The sequence below is a fragment of the Haliotis rufescens genome, unplaced genomic scaffold (assembly GCF_023055435.1).
Source record: "Haliotis rufescens isolate VD_foot unplaced genomic scaffold, xgHalRufe1.0.p SCAF_33, whole genome shotgun sequence".
NCBI classification, from domain to species: domain Eukaryota; kingdom Metazoa; phylum Mollusca; class Gastropoda; order Lepetellida; family Haliotidae; genus Haliotis; species Haliotis rufescens.
The window spans coordinates 3562756-3580659 of record NW_025964035.1 but is presented as its reverse complement, the minus strand read 5'-3'; the positions used below and the strand labels follow the sequence as shown (position 1 = coordinate 3580659).

Sequence of the window (17904 nt, the reverse complement as noted above, 5' to 3'; positions counted from 1 at the left end):
AAGAAATATCTAAGACTAAAAAATATATTGTCAACCATAAATTTGATGTCGCTATAATCATCATTTTCTTCCACAATCAAGTTCCGGTTCCATCGGCTATGCACGATATTTTGTCCCGCAGGTTAAGATTCTATAAATAGAATAGTGAGTGAGTATGGTTTTACGCCGCTTTTAGCAATATTCCAGCAATATCACGGCGGGGAACACCAGAAATGGGCTTCACACATTGTACCCATGTCGGTAATCGAACCCGGGTCTTCGGCGTGACGAGCGAACGCTTAAACCACTAGTCTACCCGACCGCGCCTATAAATAGTTTAAGTATTGTTAAGTTTACATAGAACGTCTGATGCACAGGATGCTAAATATGGCAGCTGACAGAGTAGCAGGTATCAACAGGCAGGTATCTCCCTGGTTGCGTCCAGCTCCATTGACGGGGCATCTGGGCGTCCCTCTCTCCCCCTCCCCCTCCCCCTCCTCCTCCCCCGTGTACTCCCAGTTCCCACACCGGGGGAAGTGTTTGGGGGGTCGGGGCATCTGGTTCAGTTCCCCCACCTGCACGATGAGGCCCATCCCGATTGCCTTGTGGAAGTCGATGTGGCAGTGCAGCAGCCAGAAGCCTGCACACAGAACATTGATCATCGTGAGTGAGTGAGTTAGGTTTAACGCCGCTTTTAACATTATTCCAGTTATATCACGGCGTGTCAGCTTAATGTGGGAGGAAAGCCCGAAGTGATGCAGGTCCCAGACGTTTACCACTTCGGTGAAACCCACGAGCACGGGTATGGTGCTGACAAACCTAGAAACATAATCAGGGCGAACCGGGATTCGAACCCACATTCATAGGTTTCTGGCGTGCCCAAGGGAGGCAACTCTGCACGGCGAATCGCGGCGCCTTAGACGACTGGGCCACCCGTGCCCCCTCGAACATCGTGAGTGAATGATTGTTGTTTGTGGTTTGTTGCCGTACTCAGTAATATTCCATCTAGATAACGGACTGTAAATAATCAAGTCTGCACCAGACAATCCAGTGAGTGACGTTATGAGCATCGATCCACGCAATTGGGATACGATGACATGCATCAATCAGGTCAGCGAGCCTGACCACCCGATCACGTTAGTCACCTCCTACGGCTAGCACAGCCGCCTTTTACGGCAAGCATGGGTTGCTGAAGACCTATTTTACCCCGGATCTTCAAGGGCCCAAAATGACTCGGTAACCGTCCTAGAACTAACCGAGTAAATCCACCTGCTATCTGCTACCACTGGCTGTACTGGCGACTTCATAACAAGTCTCCGCTTTGTCCAACAGTTCCAAGATGAGACACGCTGGACAAACCCTCCGACGTACATTTGGGATACGATGACATGCATTGATCAAATCAGCGAGCCTGACCACCCGATCCCATTAGTCGCCTCTTACGGCAAGCATAGTCACATTTACGGCAAGCATAGTCGCCTCTTACGGCAAGCATTGGCTGCTGAAGATGAATTCTAACCGGGATCTTCAAGGGTGTAAGTGAATAATTTCTTTTAGAATTGTACGCTGATTTTAGCAATACAACTGCAAGAGGCATATATAATGATATAATAGTCCATTTGTACAGAGCGTGTCCATGCTGGATCTCATTGTCATGGATCAGTGTGCACTTGCTTTTCATTCTCAGGGGGAAACAACCCAGGCTGAAGGCGCTGGAAGGTTAACAGTCGCATATACATTTTATCCAACCGGTACCCATTCACTGCTGGGCGAACACAGGCACATGTTCAACAAGTATCTTGCCCAAGGTGACACCACACGTGCTACATGTTCTTCAGTTTGGGGCAAGACCGAAGCCCAAAAAACTCTCAGGGGTCAAAGCTGCCAAACACGGTCATCCATCCAAGGACTCTCTGCGATCAACGTTGCTTAACTTCACCTGACGCTTTCGACTCTCAGTTATACCACCATCTTCCCTAAGCAAGGGAGTTAACTGACTGGAAACTGGAAACGGATGATCTTGTAACCTACCCGGGTTATAGTCATATACACTGATGATCTTGCATCCTACCCGGGTTATCAGCGTGAAACCTGATGATCTTGCAACCTACCCAGGTTATCAACATGAAACCTGATGATCTTGCAACCTACCCGGGTTATCAGCGTGAAACCTGATGATTGTGTAGCCGCCATCAGCAACAGTGACAGTGTCTTTAGCTACAGGTGTTTCTAGATTCCTTTCTATCAGGCCAGCTTCGTCCATCTGCTTGATCTCCCGTAAAGATGTAGACTTGTTGAGCTGGGAAATAGAGACTTAAATCACCAGGAGAGCATCGCAATTGGGAACCTCTCCTTTAGAAGCGTGGTTAACTGATAACACGGCTTATGGGCTATTGAGTGAGTGAGTAGGTGCGTGAGTGTGTAAATGGGCGAGTGAGTGTGGGTGGGTGTGGGTGGGTCTGGTGGGGCGTTGGGCAGCCTGGTGGTTAAAGCGTTCTCTCATCACGCTACTGCCCGGTTTCGATTTCACACAACGCGTGAAGCCCATTTGTGGTTCCCCCGCTGTGGTATAACTGGAATATTTAAAAAAAATGGGTGGCCCAGTCGTCTAAGGCGCCGCTGTGCAGAGTTGCGTCCCTTAGGCACGTCAGAAACCTATGATTGTGGGTTCGAATCCCGGTTCGCCCCAATTATGTTTCTAGGTTTGTCAGCACCATACCCGTGCTCGTGGGTTTCACCGAAGTGGTAAACGTCTGAGACCTGCATTACTTCGGGCTTTCCTCCCACATTAAGCTGACACGCCGTGATATAACTGGAATACTGTTAAAAGCGGCGTTAAACCCATCTCACTCACTCACTACAGATAACAGAATGGATATGATCAGCGACAATGACCTCACCTTGTCCATAGCGACCACCCGGAAGTGGTGGCCATGTAGATGCATCGGGTGGTTGGCGTTGAAGGTGACGCCCTCGTCAATGAGCACCATCTCCACGGTGTCGTCTAGGTCGACCTTGATGACGTGGATACACTCACAGTACTCCCGGCGGCAGTTCCTGGTGTCGTGCGGACCACAGAACATGTCCTGTGGGGAAAAGGTGTCTTATCTTGTATGTTCGCATATCTACATGCATACGGGCGGAGGGTAGCCTAGTGGTTAAAGCGTTCGCTCATCACGCTGAAGACCCGGGCTCCATTCCCCACATGAGTACAATATCAGAAGCCCATTTCGGATGTCCCCCGTCGTGATATTGCCGGAATATTGCTAAAAAAAGCGGCGTAAGACCATACTCACTCACTCTACATGCATAACCTTGTTTATCATATAATGGGAAGGTTTCTCGGCATGGTGAAACCAACGGATAAAAACGGTATCCGTCGGGTGCATTTATGGCTATGCACAGATATGCAAATAAAAAAGGTCAGGTAGGCACTACTTTCAGCGCTCACAAACAAGTATGGAGAGACAGACAGTTTCCACTGATGTCATCATATCTCACCAAGCTGTTTTGGTAGAGAATTAGTTAATACTTTATAATGCTCGGCTAGGAGTCAGTATACTGTGTCTGAGTGGGGTATTCTTGTTAAACTGCGGCATGGTTTCTCAGTGAGCTAGCACTATAAATCGGCATCAGTCCGGACTTGTACAAGCAGCCACACACACACGTGCATGCACGTCGCTATATAAGTGCAATAATCTACGACGTGACGTAAAACCCCATTTCACCTCACCGTCAGTACACTGACACATATTACTAGGTCAGATACCTTTTACTGCTGCTTGTTTCACCCGCTGTATTGCCTTTTTTGTGATTGAAAACCTAATCCTGCTTGTTTCAATTTAATTTGTTAATTATTCATTGATCTTGTGCTGTCATTTATTGATTTTACAATCAAGAAATCTACGACCCGATTTCTGGGTTTGGCTTTGCGTGTCAATTTTGAAGTCAAATCGTTACAAAATTATGAGCTGTAATCTAGAAACTCAGTGGCCATACTTGCACCCGATCACCCATCCAACTACTCTCCGCGCGACGTTTCTCAACTTCACGTGATACCTGACCTGTTCATCATTGTACACGGGACCATTTGCCACCAGTTGATGTTTGTTATTCTCACCTTGGGTATATCTCCGTACTGTGACAGAAGCGGGGACGGTGGTTGAATGTTGGTGATGTGATTCAACTGTGGCACATAGAGTTTCATATGCCGGCTGACGGCAGTCAAGGGGTATAACTCTTCGTGATTGAACTTATAGTTGTCTAACTTGTTGAAGTCCATTGCAACGTAGAACTTCTTATCGGGCACCTGTTTCATGTGGAGGGGGTCTGCCAGGGTGGTGTTCAGCAACGACACGGGGGTCCGGCCAGGGCCGCCCTTCTCGTTCCAGGGGTTCAACAGCTTAAAGATGGACAGCCGTTATATTAGTGTTACACATAGTACAGGAGGCGGTTGGGTGTCCAAGTGGTAAAGTGTTCGCTCGTATTGCCGAAGTCCCGGGTTCGCTTCCCCACATGGGTACAATGTGTGAAGCCCATTTCTGGTGTCCCTTGCAGGGGTATGGCTGAAATATTGCTAAAAGCGGCGTAAAATCAAACTCACTCACTCATTCACATATCGCACAGCACATCCAACCGTAGCATATTAGGCACACAATATGATTACAACTTATGGAAATCATTACTTTAAATACCACGCGAAAAAGACACAAGATCATGTAAAAGATCTTTGAATTGTGATCATACTAAACACGAAATCCCGAGAGGATTCCGGGTTTGAATTGGTACCTAAAAGGCGAATTAATGGACCGAGTTGGTACATGTCTTGTATCCCAATTGCGAGGATCGATGCTCATGATGTCAGTCACTGTTTTTTTCTTGTCTAGGCTCGATTATTTACTGGCCACTGTCATATAACTGGAATCTTACTGAGTACGGCTTGAAACAACAAACAAACAAACAAACAAACAAAAAAAGACACTTTCGCTTGATCTAGTCAATGTTAAGGTGGGGCGGTTAAAGGCTTCGGTTCAATTCCTTACATGGTATAATGTGTGAAGCCATTTCCGGTGTCCTCCGCCGTGGCAGAGCAAAATGCAAAAAGCGGTGTAAAACCCAACTCACTCACTCACTCACTCACTCACTCACTCACTCGTCCATGTTACACGTGTCATGACCAGTGTGCTAACCTTCCCGTTTCTCCGCCCACTGTCGTAGTCAGTAGGTCCACTTGGCTGGGTCTCCGTGGCGTTCTCATACCTCAAGATGGCCACCTGTTTCGTTGACTTCGCACCACAAAGCCCCAGTCCTCGAGTTCGAATCCAGTAGTTACCGACACCCTTATCAGCGTCCAGTATGAAGTCAAACCTAGCAACATAGACACAAACTGATAAAACGTCAAAAGACGTTTTTTTCTGTAAAACAAGTGGTAGCTGCTGTAGATAGTGAATGAGTGAGTTAGTTGGGGTTAGGGTCGTTTTTTTAACAGTATTTCAGTTATATAACGGCGTGTCAGATTGACGTGGAACGTAATACCCAATAATGCACGTCTTAGACGTTTACAACTTTGGTGAAGCCCACAAGCACGGGTATGGTGCCGACAAACCTAGAAACATAATCAGGGCGAACGGGGAGTCGAAACGATCATTGAACTCTCGCGCGCCCAAGGGACGCAACTCTGCAAAGCCAATTGCGGCGACTTAACCGACAGGGCTACCTTTGACCCCAGATATGACGATCAACACGGACACGAGGATAAGTTTATAAGGACCAGCAATAGAGACAACATTAAACATAAGAGTTGCTCACCATTACATATTTGGAATAGGTCTTCAGCAACCCATGCTTGCCGTAAAGGCGACTGTGCTTGTCGTAAAAGGCGACTAACGGGATCGGGTGGTCAGGCTCGCTGACTTGGTTGATGCATGTCATCGATCCCAATTGCGTGGATCGATGTTCATGATATCAATCACTGGATTGTCTGGTCCAGACTCGATTATTTACAGACCGCCGTCATATAGCTGTAATATTGCTGAGTGCGGCGTTAAACAACCAACCAACCAACCAACCAACATATTTAGATGACCCACATGCAAGGAGGAATTAGGAGGTTGGGTAGCCTAGTGGTTAAAGATTTCGCTCGTCACGCCAAAGGCCAGGATTCGATTCCAAACATGAGTACAATGCGTGAACATAAGAGTTGCTCACCATTACATATTTAGATGACCCACATGCAATGAGGAATTGGGCGGTGGGGTAGCCCAGTGGATAAGGCGTTCGCTCGGCTCGCCTTAAGCCCGGGTTCGATTCCCAACAGGTGTACAATGCGTGAAGCCTATTTCTGGTGTCCCCCGCCGTGATATTGCTGGAATACTGCTAAAAGCGGCATCAAACCATACTCACTCATCACTCATCACTCAGTGAGGAGTAAGTGCTTATCGGTCTCGGTTTTAAGCCTTGGCGACAATAATTCACGGGAGACCTATAATCCGTTATTCCGAGTGGCGAGTAGGTTATTCTGTATATAACTCGTGGTCTGTGTATGTCCTGATCTCAGATGGAGACATCAGCTTATAATTATATTGTTGGAACTACGTCACATTAAATTGGCATGACGTCATAAACAATTAATTACGTCACGTATTATTGGCGACAATGAGTCCGTATGGTGTCACGTTGCTATCGGCCTCTTCTCGAACCATCAAAATAATTATTAATATATTGTTCAGTGAAAATGATTAATATTATAAAGTTTCGCGTTCGGCTCAGCCCTCACAAATTGAACTAGGTTGCCATTTTAATATTCCTTGCGAATTTAGAAAATGTAAAGTTAAATAATATTTTTGTTTTGTTAATTTGTCAATCATATAGCCATTTTAGGCAAAATAATATCATACCAAATATTATAGCATTCAAAAGACTCAATACATGCAATAAAACAGGAAACTATTTCTGAAATGTTACTATTTTGAGAACACAAAAACTCCAGCTTTGATAGCACAAACTTATAATTTACGTTAAAATGGCTATTGTTGCATCTTGTATTTTGTACCTGATAATATTTTACGTAATTTGAATATGAAAATAATCGTATATTTTGAACACTATCCCAGAGACTTTTAACAGTACTGGAGCAGTAATTTTTTAAAATTACATAAAGGTGTCTGTCGCCTCAAAGAAACAAAAAATCATGCGCAATGTCTTGCCAACGAAAGACAAGAAGTCGTCTTAACACTCTAGGTCAAATCTCCCAGTATTCAAATCCAAGAGTCAAGGGTACCTTTCTCCTGCGAACACGTTAAAGGAGCTGACAACGATGGGGTCGTGTGGTACCCCATCGGTGGCGATCATGATGATGTCGTGGTGGTCAACAGAGACCTGGATGGGGCAGCTCATGATGCCGTTGCTGATGACCCGGAAGCGGTACCTCCGGTCCTTCTGGACGTTGAACACAGCGAGAGGGGTGTGGGTGGTCTGGTTGGTGTTTGGAATCGGAAACTCACGGAACGTTCCACGGCCTGGACACACAGAAACAGAGAACTCGTTCCTAACATCTCCTTGATAACCGATCTCTCAAAATATTTCATATTGTTTTTATTGATCTATATTGATATGCATGAATACAAATATTTTCAGAAGCTAAGAAAAATGGGTTCAACGAAACTTTATAGTGTATGGATGGTGTATAAGAGTCGTCTGACAAGAACCAAACACAAATATCAAAAAGATGAATTAATTTTATAAAAATGCGATTGATGCTTTTTTTAAATTTTGTCACTTCAAATTAAAAATAACGTTATTTGATGTAAATTCTAGCTGCTCTCTCGCTCTGTGCAGTAATTTTGTCCTCAATTTGAAACTGTCAGCGACGTAAACAGTAAACTACGGTTATAACGAACTCAAATGGACCACTAATTTTTGTTCGTTATAACCGTAGTTCGTAATAAGCATATATACAACATCCATAAACCAAATGGCCGGGACCAAAAATTAAAGTTCGTAATATCCGTCAGTTCGTTATAAGCGTGTTCGTTATAAACGTATTTTACTGTATATAGTCACCATTGATGAGCATAGACGCCGGTTTGTTGTCATAGCCTGCGTGATGGTGGCCGGCGAATCTGTTGATCGTCAACTCCACCAGCCAGTCGTGTACTATCATGGTGTGTTCTGGAAGGTCATGGTCAAACAGGTGCGAGGCTGGATCACGTGACAGAGGTTCCCGGATGACCAGTGCCCCGAACAGCCCGTCAGAGCGGTGCGTGCCAGCGTGGCCGTGCCAGAAGTGAGTGCCCCGGTTACCTCCCTTGAACCTTCGGTGGAAGAAGAATGCATTTAAGTACATATTTATGTCAGGCCTAGATCCAAAGGGAAGATTAATCGTTGCAATATCATTGTAAAATGAACACTGAACGAGACAACGAATAGGCACATTGTGGGTGTCCCGTGTGCAAGCTCTTCTTAAGAGGCACGGGCGCCCCAGTCGTTTATATCGCCGCAATTCGCTGTGCGGAGTTGTGTCCCTTGGGCACGTCAGAAACCGACGATTGTAGGTTCGTTTCCCGGTTCGCCCCGATTATGTTTCTATGTTTGTCAGCACCATTCCCGTGCTCGTGGGTTTCACCGAAGTGGTAAACGTCTGAGACCTGCATCACTTCGGATTTCCTCCCACATTGAGCTGACACGCCGTGATATAACTTGAATACTGTTAAAGTGGCGTTAAACCCAACTCACTCACTCACTCAAAAGTAAAAGACCCTACTACATTTAGTCTCTAACAAAACTTTATGTTATTTGTTAACAGTACAATTTGAAACGCAAACCGGAACTCTTTGTAGTCTGTAATTTTAGTTAAAAGCGGCATTAAATCCAACTCACTCACTCACTCACTGTCATTATAATGTGTGAGTCGCGTGTGCGTGATGCGCCTGGGATATGTTCTCTGCAGTTGTAGCACAGACATCAAGTTCTTTGCAAAGATCTTTACAATGCATGTACAAGACTCTTTAGTATTTCATGTGGCCCAAGACGAGTATTTGATCTGAAGCTAGCACGTTTTGAAAACATGCTGACGGGGATTTCTAGAAATCTGGACCCCTGAACAAGAATACATGTGTTTATCAGTTTCTTAGCTATTCTCGCCAAAGGTTTATCTATGTTTACTGTAACATGTACATAGAAAATGGTAATATAATGTGACAACAACATTATAAATAATATTATAAAATATAAAATAAAGTTTTTAAGGATAATACAAATATTTAAAATTTAATTGTTAATTTCATGCCGTTTTCTAATGTATCGCCTCGCCCAGAAAGCTGCAACATTGCTCACTCACTCACTCACTCACTCACTCACTCACTCACTCATGTGTCCGCACATCATACGATACGGGTTCGAGCCCCGATGGCAACAAAATTGTACAGAATTTACTTGACTGTTGAAAATAAAAAATAGTTCTGTCAATTTCAAGCGTTCATAAGTTGAAATGTGTGTTCAAGATAATGTAAGCATGAATAACTACAACCTGGCCACGAGTAAGGATCTTTAAACCAAACACTGACGCCATTAGATGTGTTTCGATAGTGATTCATATACACATGCTCATGATTTTGTCGGAATCGTAAATCGACAATGACTTTTGTCGCTTTTATTTTATTTTATATGAAAAAAAAATGTAAGGGACATTCTTGCCATCTCGCATTCTTGAGTTTTCGACTCTCGCGTTCTCGCGATCTTGCATTCTCGCACTTTGGGCATATTTAGCCCCCTTCCAAAGGTCGAGAACGCGAGAATACGAGATTGCGAGAATGGCATTTACAATATTCCATAGTTTTAATTATAATGGAGCACTAGGTTTCTCAGAACGCACTTGTACTGGAAGGTGGAGTGAGGTGTGATGGGGCACTGGGTAATCATGCTGACGCCGTCGTGATGCTGGGAACCCTTCTGGAGGACGCCGTGCCAGTGGATGGTCGTTCCTTCCGATCCCTCCAGCTTGTTGTGGACGTTGACGATGATCATGTCGTTGTGACACACCTATAAATGAGAAACAGGGCCCCACGTTAACATACGTAATTCAGTACGTATAACTGTAATACAGTGGCTGTAGGTCCGTGAAGATCGGGGGTAGAATAGGTCTTCAGTAACCCACGCTTTTATCAAAAAGCTTGAAAATAATGAAAATTAGTGTATTGATTGATGCAAAAGGCAAATTCCTTGATTTGTTTGCAATTCTGCAGTTAGTTACATTTTCTGCAAATCACAGATTCCATCTGGGACTGAGATTTAATACTTCTTGTCCAGCACACAAATTGTTGTTGCTGCTGTTTGTTGTTGTTTAACGCCGCACTCAGCAATATTCCAGCTACATGAAGGCGGTCCGTAAATAATCTAATCTGGGCCAGACAATCCAGTGATTGACATCATGAGCATCGATCCACGCAACTGGAATACGATGACATCCATCAACCAAGTCAGCGAGCCTGACTACCCGATTCCGTTAGTCGCCGCTTACGACAAGCATAGTCGCCTTTTACGGCAAGCATGGGTTGCTGAAGACCTATGCTACCCCGGATCTTCACGGGTCAACTCAAATATGTAATCGTGTCGTACTTGTATAGCAGGTCCTGGTAGCATCCTGTTGGCTGTGATGATGCCCCTCCCCACGCCGTCGGCAGCCACACAGTGCGGCCTGAAGCAGTCGGTGATGTTGTACGGGCAGTCGTAGCAGGCTTTGGACAGGACGTAGTAGTATTCTACTGTGAAGTTGTAGACGCAGGTCATAGGGGGCGCTCCCTCCACACACTCACGAATACAAGGGTGATTTGCATAATCTGAAATAAATAAATTGCAAGTGATTCCATGGCATTTGATTGGCTAACCGAACACTTTGTTGCGCTTATGTATCCATAACCCTCTCAGAAATAGGCCACGCCCACTAGCGGACTATTGATTCTGATTGGCTGATAACAGAGTGGGCGGGACTTGTGCATAATAATTAACGGATACAGATTGACGGACAGACAGACATATTATTCATTATGGCTTCAAACCATGTGTAGCATAGATACAGATTCAAATATTTGAATTAAAATAAATAGGCCATTCGCTGTGCATAGTTGCGTCCCTTGGGCACGCCAGAAACCTAAGATTGTGGGTTCGAATCCCGGTTCGCCCCGATTATGTTCATTATCTCACGATCATGTTATGCAATTTCAACTTAGTATTCTGAAAGCTAAAGAAAAAAATTAAAACCAAATGACTCAAAAAGGCTCCTGTATATAATTCTAACTGTAGATGGAGTAATGTACTTCATCTATGAAGACAAGCCTGTTTCTATACTTTTATGCCAAACTGTTACGACATGAGAAAAAAGAGACCTTCCGACTCCACGCCCTGCTACATACTCTCCCATCAACAGAAGGCACGTCCTGGGGCGCACACTAGGGTCCAGAGGCTCATTTTGCTCAGATTTAATATGAACGCGCTCAGCCCTGCGTTGGGCGCCAATGTTGCGTCCGTAAAATTCCCGAGTCCTGTGATAGGATTCGAAACACGGACATTCTGGTCTGATGCCGGACGCCTTATCCACATGACCAAACAGGTTAACCCCGTCAACAGCTGACGTCACGTCCTGCTACACTGACAAGGTAAGGGTGTCATCTGTGGGACGACTCCACGTCCTGCTGCACTGACAAGGTAAGGATGTCTTCTGTGAGACGACTCCACACCCTGCTGCACTGACAAGGTAAGGGTGTCATCTGTGGGACGACTCCACGTCCTGCTGCACTGACAAGGTAAGGGTGTCATCTGTGGGACGACTCCACACCCTGCTGCACTGACAAGGTAAGGGTGTCATCTGTGGGACGACTCCACGTCCTGCTGCACTGACAAGGTAAGGATGTCATCTGTGGGACGACTCCACGTCCTGCTGCACTGACAAGGTAAGGATGTCTTCTGTGAGACGACTCCATGGCCACGTCCTGCTGCACTGACAAGGTAAGGATGTCATCTGTGGTACGACTCCATGGTCACGCCCTGCTGCACTGACAAGGTAAGGATGTCATCTGTGGGACGACTCCATGGCCACGTCCTGCTACACTGACAAAGTAAGGATGTCATCTGTGGGACGACTCCGCGCCCTGCTGCACTGACAAGGTAGGGATGTCATCTGTGGGACGACTCCACGCCCTACTGCACTGACAAGGTAAGGATGTCTTCTGTGGGACGACTCCACGTCCTGCTGCACTGACAAGGTAAGGATGTCTTCTGTGGGACGACTCCACGTCCTGCTGCACTGACAAGGTAAGGATGTCTTCTGTGAGACGACTCCATGGCCACGTCCTGCTGCACTGACAAGGTAAGGATGTCATCTGTGGTACGACTCCATGGTCACGCCTTGCTACACTGACAAGGTAAGGATGTCATCTGTGGGACGACTCCATGGCCACGTCCTGCTACACTGACAAGGTAAGGATGTCTTTTGTGGGACGACTCCATGGCCACGCCCTGCTACACTGACAAGGTAAGGATGTCATCTGTGGGACGACTCCATGGCCACGTCCTGCTGCACTGACAAGGTAGGGATGTCATCTGTGGTACGACTCCATAGTCACGCCCTGCTACACTGACAAGGTAAGGATGTCATCTGTGGGACGACTCCATGGCCACGTCCTGCTACACTGACAAGGTAAGGATGTCATCTGTGGGACGACTCCATGGTCACGCCCTGCTACACTGACAAGGTAAGGATGTCATCTGTGGTACGACTCCATGGTCACGCCCTGCTACACTGACAAGGTAAGGATGTCATCTGTGGGACGACTCCATGGCCACGCCCTGCTACACTGACAAGGTAAGGATGTCATCTGTGGGACGACTCCATGGCCACGTCCTGCTGCACTGACAAGGTAGGGATGTCATCTGTGGTACGACTCCATGGTCACGCCCTGCTGCACTGACAAGGTAAGGATGTCATCTGTGGTACGACTCCATGGTCACGCCCTGCTACACTGACAAGGTAAGGATGTCATCTGTGGGACGACTCCATGGCCACGTCCTGCTACACTGACAAGGTAAGGATGTCATCTGTGGTACGACTCCATGGTCACGCCCTGCTACACTGACAAGGTAAGGATGTCATCTGTGGGACGACTCCATGGCCACGCCCTGCTACACTGACAAGGTAAGGATGTCATCTGTGGGACGACTCCATGGCCACGTCCTGCTGCACTGACAAGGTAGGGATGTCATCTGTGGTACGACTCCATGGTCACGCCCTGCTGCACTGACAAGGTAAGGATGTCATCTGTGGGACGACTCCACGTCCTGCTGCACTGACAAGGTAGGGATGTCATCTGTGGGGCGACCCCACACCCTGCTGCACTGACGTGTGATACCTCACAGCTGAATTTATCATATGTTTTACTTCAAATGAAAATATCTTAAGTTAGCAATGTTATATCCAAAAACTGAATTGTACTGGCGCTTTGTCAGCACTCAAAGAATACTTTTAAAAATGAAACTTCTTTTGGCATAATACACAACTGCGGATGGGTACTTTCGACGTGTTCTATTGAAATAATTAAATTTGCTTTTTTCTACACAGTTTACATTTCAAACATGGTAGGGGTCACGAGGTGAGAAATTCACATCTTACCCCAGTCTTCATTGAACCAATTTATTTTTACACACAACTACCCAGCCACAAGTTCCTTTTTGCAAACTGTAGCAGGAATAAGTGATGGTTAAAAAGACATACACATAACAACAGTTCTTTCAATTTTCAATTACACATATACATAAAAAACATGGTATACTTTATTTTTCCCCTCATCTATACATGTATATTTATTTGGACCTGTGTTTGGTGAATCATCGTTCACAATTTGGCGTGCTTCAGTCCAGTGAGTCCTGATTATTGATTTCGACCATCAGGTTTGAGTACCTACTTAGCATCGTAATGGACACATCAAAATAAGTCATTATATTTCGGAGGTATATCTGCGTCACAAAGAACTTCCGACGGGTCATTTAACCCTAGTTATCCCGTGATCATTTCAAACCCAGGCTTTAATATGAAATACAGCCAGCCCAGGGCCTAGATTTTCGAACCGATCGTAGCTATAAAATTATCATAAAGTTGTCGTAAGGAAATCGTAGGCTTTCGTAACCCATTTTCGAAACTATCGTGGCCCTAAGATATCTTAACTTTGTCGTAAATCTAAGACAGCCTATACCTGTCGTAAGTTTTATCTTCATCTAAGATGGCGGTATACTTTGCCAAAGATATCTAGCCAAACAATAAGTCTGCCTAAAGTTAAAACATTGAATTTCATTTTGTTAAACTGTGTGATTCAAATTGACAAATCGAAAACACGAAGAAGGCATCAATGATTTCACGTCAGAAATGTTCTTGTTCGGGTAGTCATGGCATCTTTTATCATAAGAACAAAACGTCTATAGTACATGTAGGACATATGTAGGATTGTACAGAATTTTATTCAAATAGTTGCGTGTTAAACAATGTGCTCATGAATTCTGTGTCACTTGTCCATGTTGTTAACGTTGTTATTGTCAGCGGCTGGGAAACACCCCGTTGTTACAATCTCTAACAAATGATTTCTCTGTCAGATTTACGACAGCTATCGTATCTTTGTGCGATCTGCGACAGGTTTACGATAGTTTCGAAAATGTATCTTATCTTAAACTTAAGATAACTTATCTTTGAACGTAAGTTGTTAAGATTAATCGTAGCTAAGATCGTTTCGAAAATCTAGACCCAGGGTCTAACCATCGGACAAGGGTAGGACGGAGAACAAAATGATGACGTCATTGAGAACAATATGATGACGTCATGTAGAACAATATGATGGCGTCTTTGGAGGTTCACATGGCACATATTCAGCTGAGGAAACTTTTTTTTTTGTAAACAAATAAAAAGAGCGTCCCCTTCATCTTGAGTGATGAAGCCAGCCATGTACCCTTCTACAACAAGCAACAATCAGTTCAGTGCAATGAAAATGGTTGACTGCACACTTCGTTGAGGAGTATGGACAACCACCCATGTATGTATAATCGGTCCTGGTTGAGTTAGCATCCAACATAGCGCATCATATCATCCAGGAGAAACGCATCACTCGCATCGGAGTCACTAGACTTGTGTTATATCGGCAAGCTTAACTCACCTGACTTGCTGACATTTCTTTATCCTCAAGTGAGTGACTGAGTTTGGTTTGACCCCTTTTTACTTTATTTTTTGTTGGTGTTGTTGTTGTTGTTGTTGTTGTTGTTGTTGTTTAACGCCGCGCTCAGCAATATTCCAGCTATATGACGGCGGTCTGTAAATAATCGAGTCTGGATCAGTCAATCTAGTGATCGACATCATCAGCATCGATTTGCGCAATTGGGATACAATGACATGCATCAACCAAGCCAGCGAGCCTGACCAAATCTTTCGCGGAATCACAGAATTTGTCTGGGACTGAGATGTCCAGCACACAAATACGTTGTTGTTGTTGTTGTTGTTGTTGTTGTTTGTTGTTGTAAGTAACGCCCACTCAGCAAAATTCCAGCCACATGAGGGTCTGTAAATAATCGAGGTCTGGACCAGACAACCTAGTGATTGACGTCGTAAGAAGTCGATCTACGCAATTGGAATACGATGACATGCATCAACCAAGTAAGCGAGCCTGACCACCCGATCCCGTTAGTCGCCTCTTACGATAAAAATAGTCGCCCTTTACGTCAAGCATGGGTTGCTGAAGACCTATCCTAACCATATCTTCACGGATCTCAACCTGAGGTGCAAGGTCACATAATAGTCTTTCCAACCTTGTGAATATAACAACGACATCAACTGAAAACATCGGACTATGTACAAAAATTCTCACCTCGTTAAGCTATAGTTCACATGTATTAGCACGTTTAATTTGAGAATAAAATACACTGCCGGGCAAGAGAAAGTATACACTTGAATAATGAGTTTGACCAAAAACATACACACATTATCAAAACGTTATTATGATGAAAACAGTCGCCGAAACACTGCAAACTCAAGGTACAAAACACAACTATGAAATCCCTATCAGATTATCCGGCAGTTTGTGTCATAACCCCAAAATAACCCGTTTGACATGAATTTACTGTCAACACATCAAGTGAATCCATGGCATTTGATTGGCTAACTAAGCTATTTTTGGTGTTTATGTTTCCATAACACCCCGAAAATATGCCACGCCCACTAGCGTCCAGCCTGATTGGCTGCTAATAGAGTGGGCGGGGCTTGTGTTGCACTGAACGATGTCAGTGATTTTGCATTGTTCTCTACACTTTCTTGTGTGATAATGGTTAAATAAGCAGTTTGTGATTTATTTTGAACTTATTTAGTTATAACAAATTAATTCAATATTTTTTTTATATTGATGGAGTAACATCGTAAAAACCGATGTCAGCGCAATATTGAAGTTAAATAGTGAAATAGTCAGGTGAAATAAGAATTGAGAAGCCAATGTCATCGATATATATACTCAACCTTTTTCAAAATGCGCACACAAATCCCTAAACTGTATATCATATACCTAATTAAACCAAAACTTGTTAAGGCTTGTACAACTCACATGATCAATGACTGAACCAAATGGTGCCCTCTATTCCTTAAATGTACTTTTCAATTGGTGAGGTGAAATTGGGTTTAACGTCGCGTCCAAGATTATTGCACTTATATAGCGACGTGCATGTACGTGTGTGTGTGGCTGCTTGTTCTAGTCCGGACTGATGCCAACTTTTATAGTGCCAGCCAACTGAGATACCATGCCGCAGTTTAACATGAATACCCCACTCAGACACAGTATACTGACTCCGAGCCGACCAGTCCTTGTTTTAGCCCTTTAGTGCCGAGCGGTAGCAACAAGTACCATCTTTAAACGTCTTTTGGTATGACGCGGCCGGGATCGAACCCCGGACCTTCAGCTCTCCGGGCGGACGCTCTACCACTAGACCACGGAGGCGGTATATACAGAAGAGAGTCGTGGACATGATCTTTTGTTGAAGAATAAAATCAGTTCATTTCTTACTTAAATTTAAGACACGTCCACAATTTGCCAGCCGTTGCCCGTATCTTTACCAATTCCACAACTACGAACAAGGACCGCCTCCGTGGTCTAGTGGTATAGCGTCCGCACGGAAAACGGAAGGTCCGGGGTCGATCCCCGGCCGCGTCATACCAAAAGATTTTAAAAGATGGTACTTGTTGTTACCCTGCCTGGCGCTCGGTATTAAGGGGCTAAAACAAGGACTGGTCGGCTCGGAGTCAGTATACTGTGTCTGAGTTGGGTATTCATGTTAAACTGCGGCATGGTATCTCAGTGAGCTAGCACTATAAATCGGCATCAGTCTGGACTAGTACAAGCAGCCACACACACACACACACGTGCATGCACGTCGCTATAAAAGTGCAATAATCTTGGACGCGATTTCACCTCAACTCACCTCACAACTACGAACAAGCGAAACACAGGGATGAATAATCGTAAACCACTCACCAGATAACTCATATTCTCCTGCAGTAACACAAACGGCAGCCAATACCAGGAACAAACTCGCAATCATCTTGGACACGTGGTATTTTTGTTCACCGCCAGGACGTATTTCATGGATCTCTGAGCGGACTCGTCCCGTCGAAGCCAAGCGGAGATCTGAACTCTCACCGAATGTCCTGAACACTAGGATCGTGTGGCCAGAGACCAGTCATGTGTTCGGCCTCCCCAACAGAAGGACAGTAACGCGGACATTATTCTTAATTCTTTTCATTTCAGTTGACGAGGTGATACTAATGGTCGGTCATAACTTCTAGCTTTCTGAGAGGTACTTGACCTCCAACCTCTCCATAATGGAGTTTGTTTGTTTGGTAATCAACGCCGCACT

At 44.9% G+C, this 17904-nt stretch overlaps 1 protein-coding gene across 1 annotated transcript; it reads right to left on the bottom strand.

The window, feature by feature from the left end:
- Positions 1-287: 287 nt before the first annotated feature.
- Positions 288-17672, bottom strand: LOC124117540 (laccase-like). Its single transcript, XM_048380821.1, has 10 exons — positions 17523-17672; positions 10594-10814; positions 9851-10017; positions 8041-8291; positions 7259-7496; positions 5169-5346; positions 4100-4381; positions 2880-3065; positions 2131-2278; positions 288-619 (listed from the first exon to the last, which is right to left on the bottom strand). The coding sequence occupies exons 1-10, from the start codon at positions 17587-17589 to the stop codon at positions 333-335; spliced, it is 2025 nt and encodes a 674-aa protein (XP_048236778.1). The 5' UTR covers positions 17590-17672; the 3' UTR covers positions 288-332.
- Positions 17673-17904: the final 232 nt, after the last annotated feature.

Excerpts from the sequence above, each read along its gene's own strand:
- LOC124117540 (XM_048380821.1), bottom strand. The coding sequence starts at position 17,589 with ATGATTGCGAGTTTGTTCCTGGTATTGGCTGCCGTTTGTGTTACTGCA. Across the intron at positions 4,382-5,168 it reads GTGGGCGGAGAAACGGGAAG|CTGTTGAACCCCTGGAACGA; the intron begins GTTAGCACACTG and ends TCCATCTTTAAG. Across the intron at positions 2,279-2,879 it reads GGGTGGTCGCTATGGACAAG|CTCAACAAGTCTACATCTTT; the intron begins GTGAGGTCATTG and ends TCTATTTCCCAG.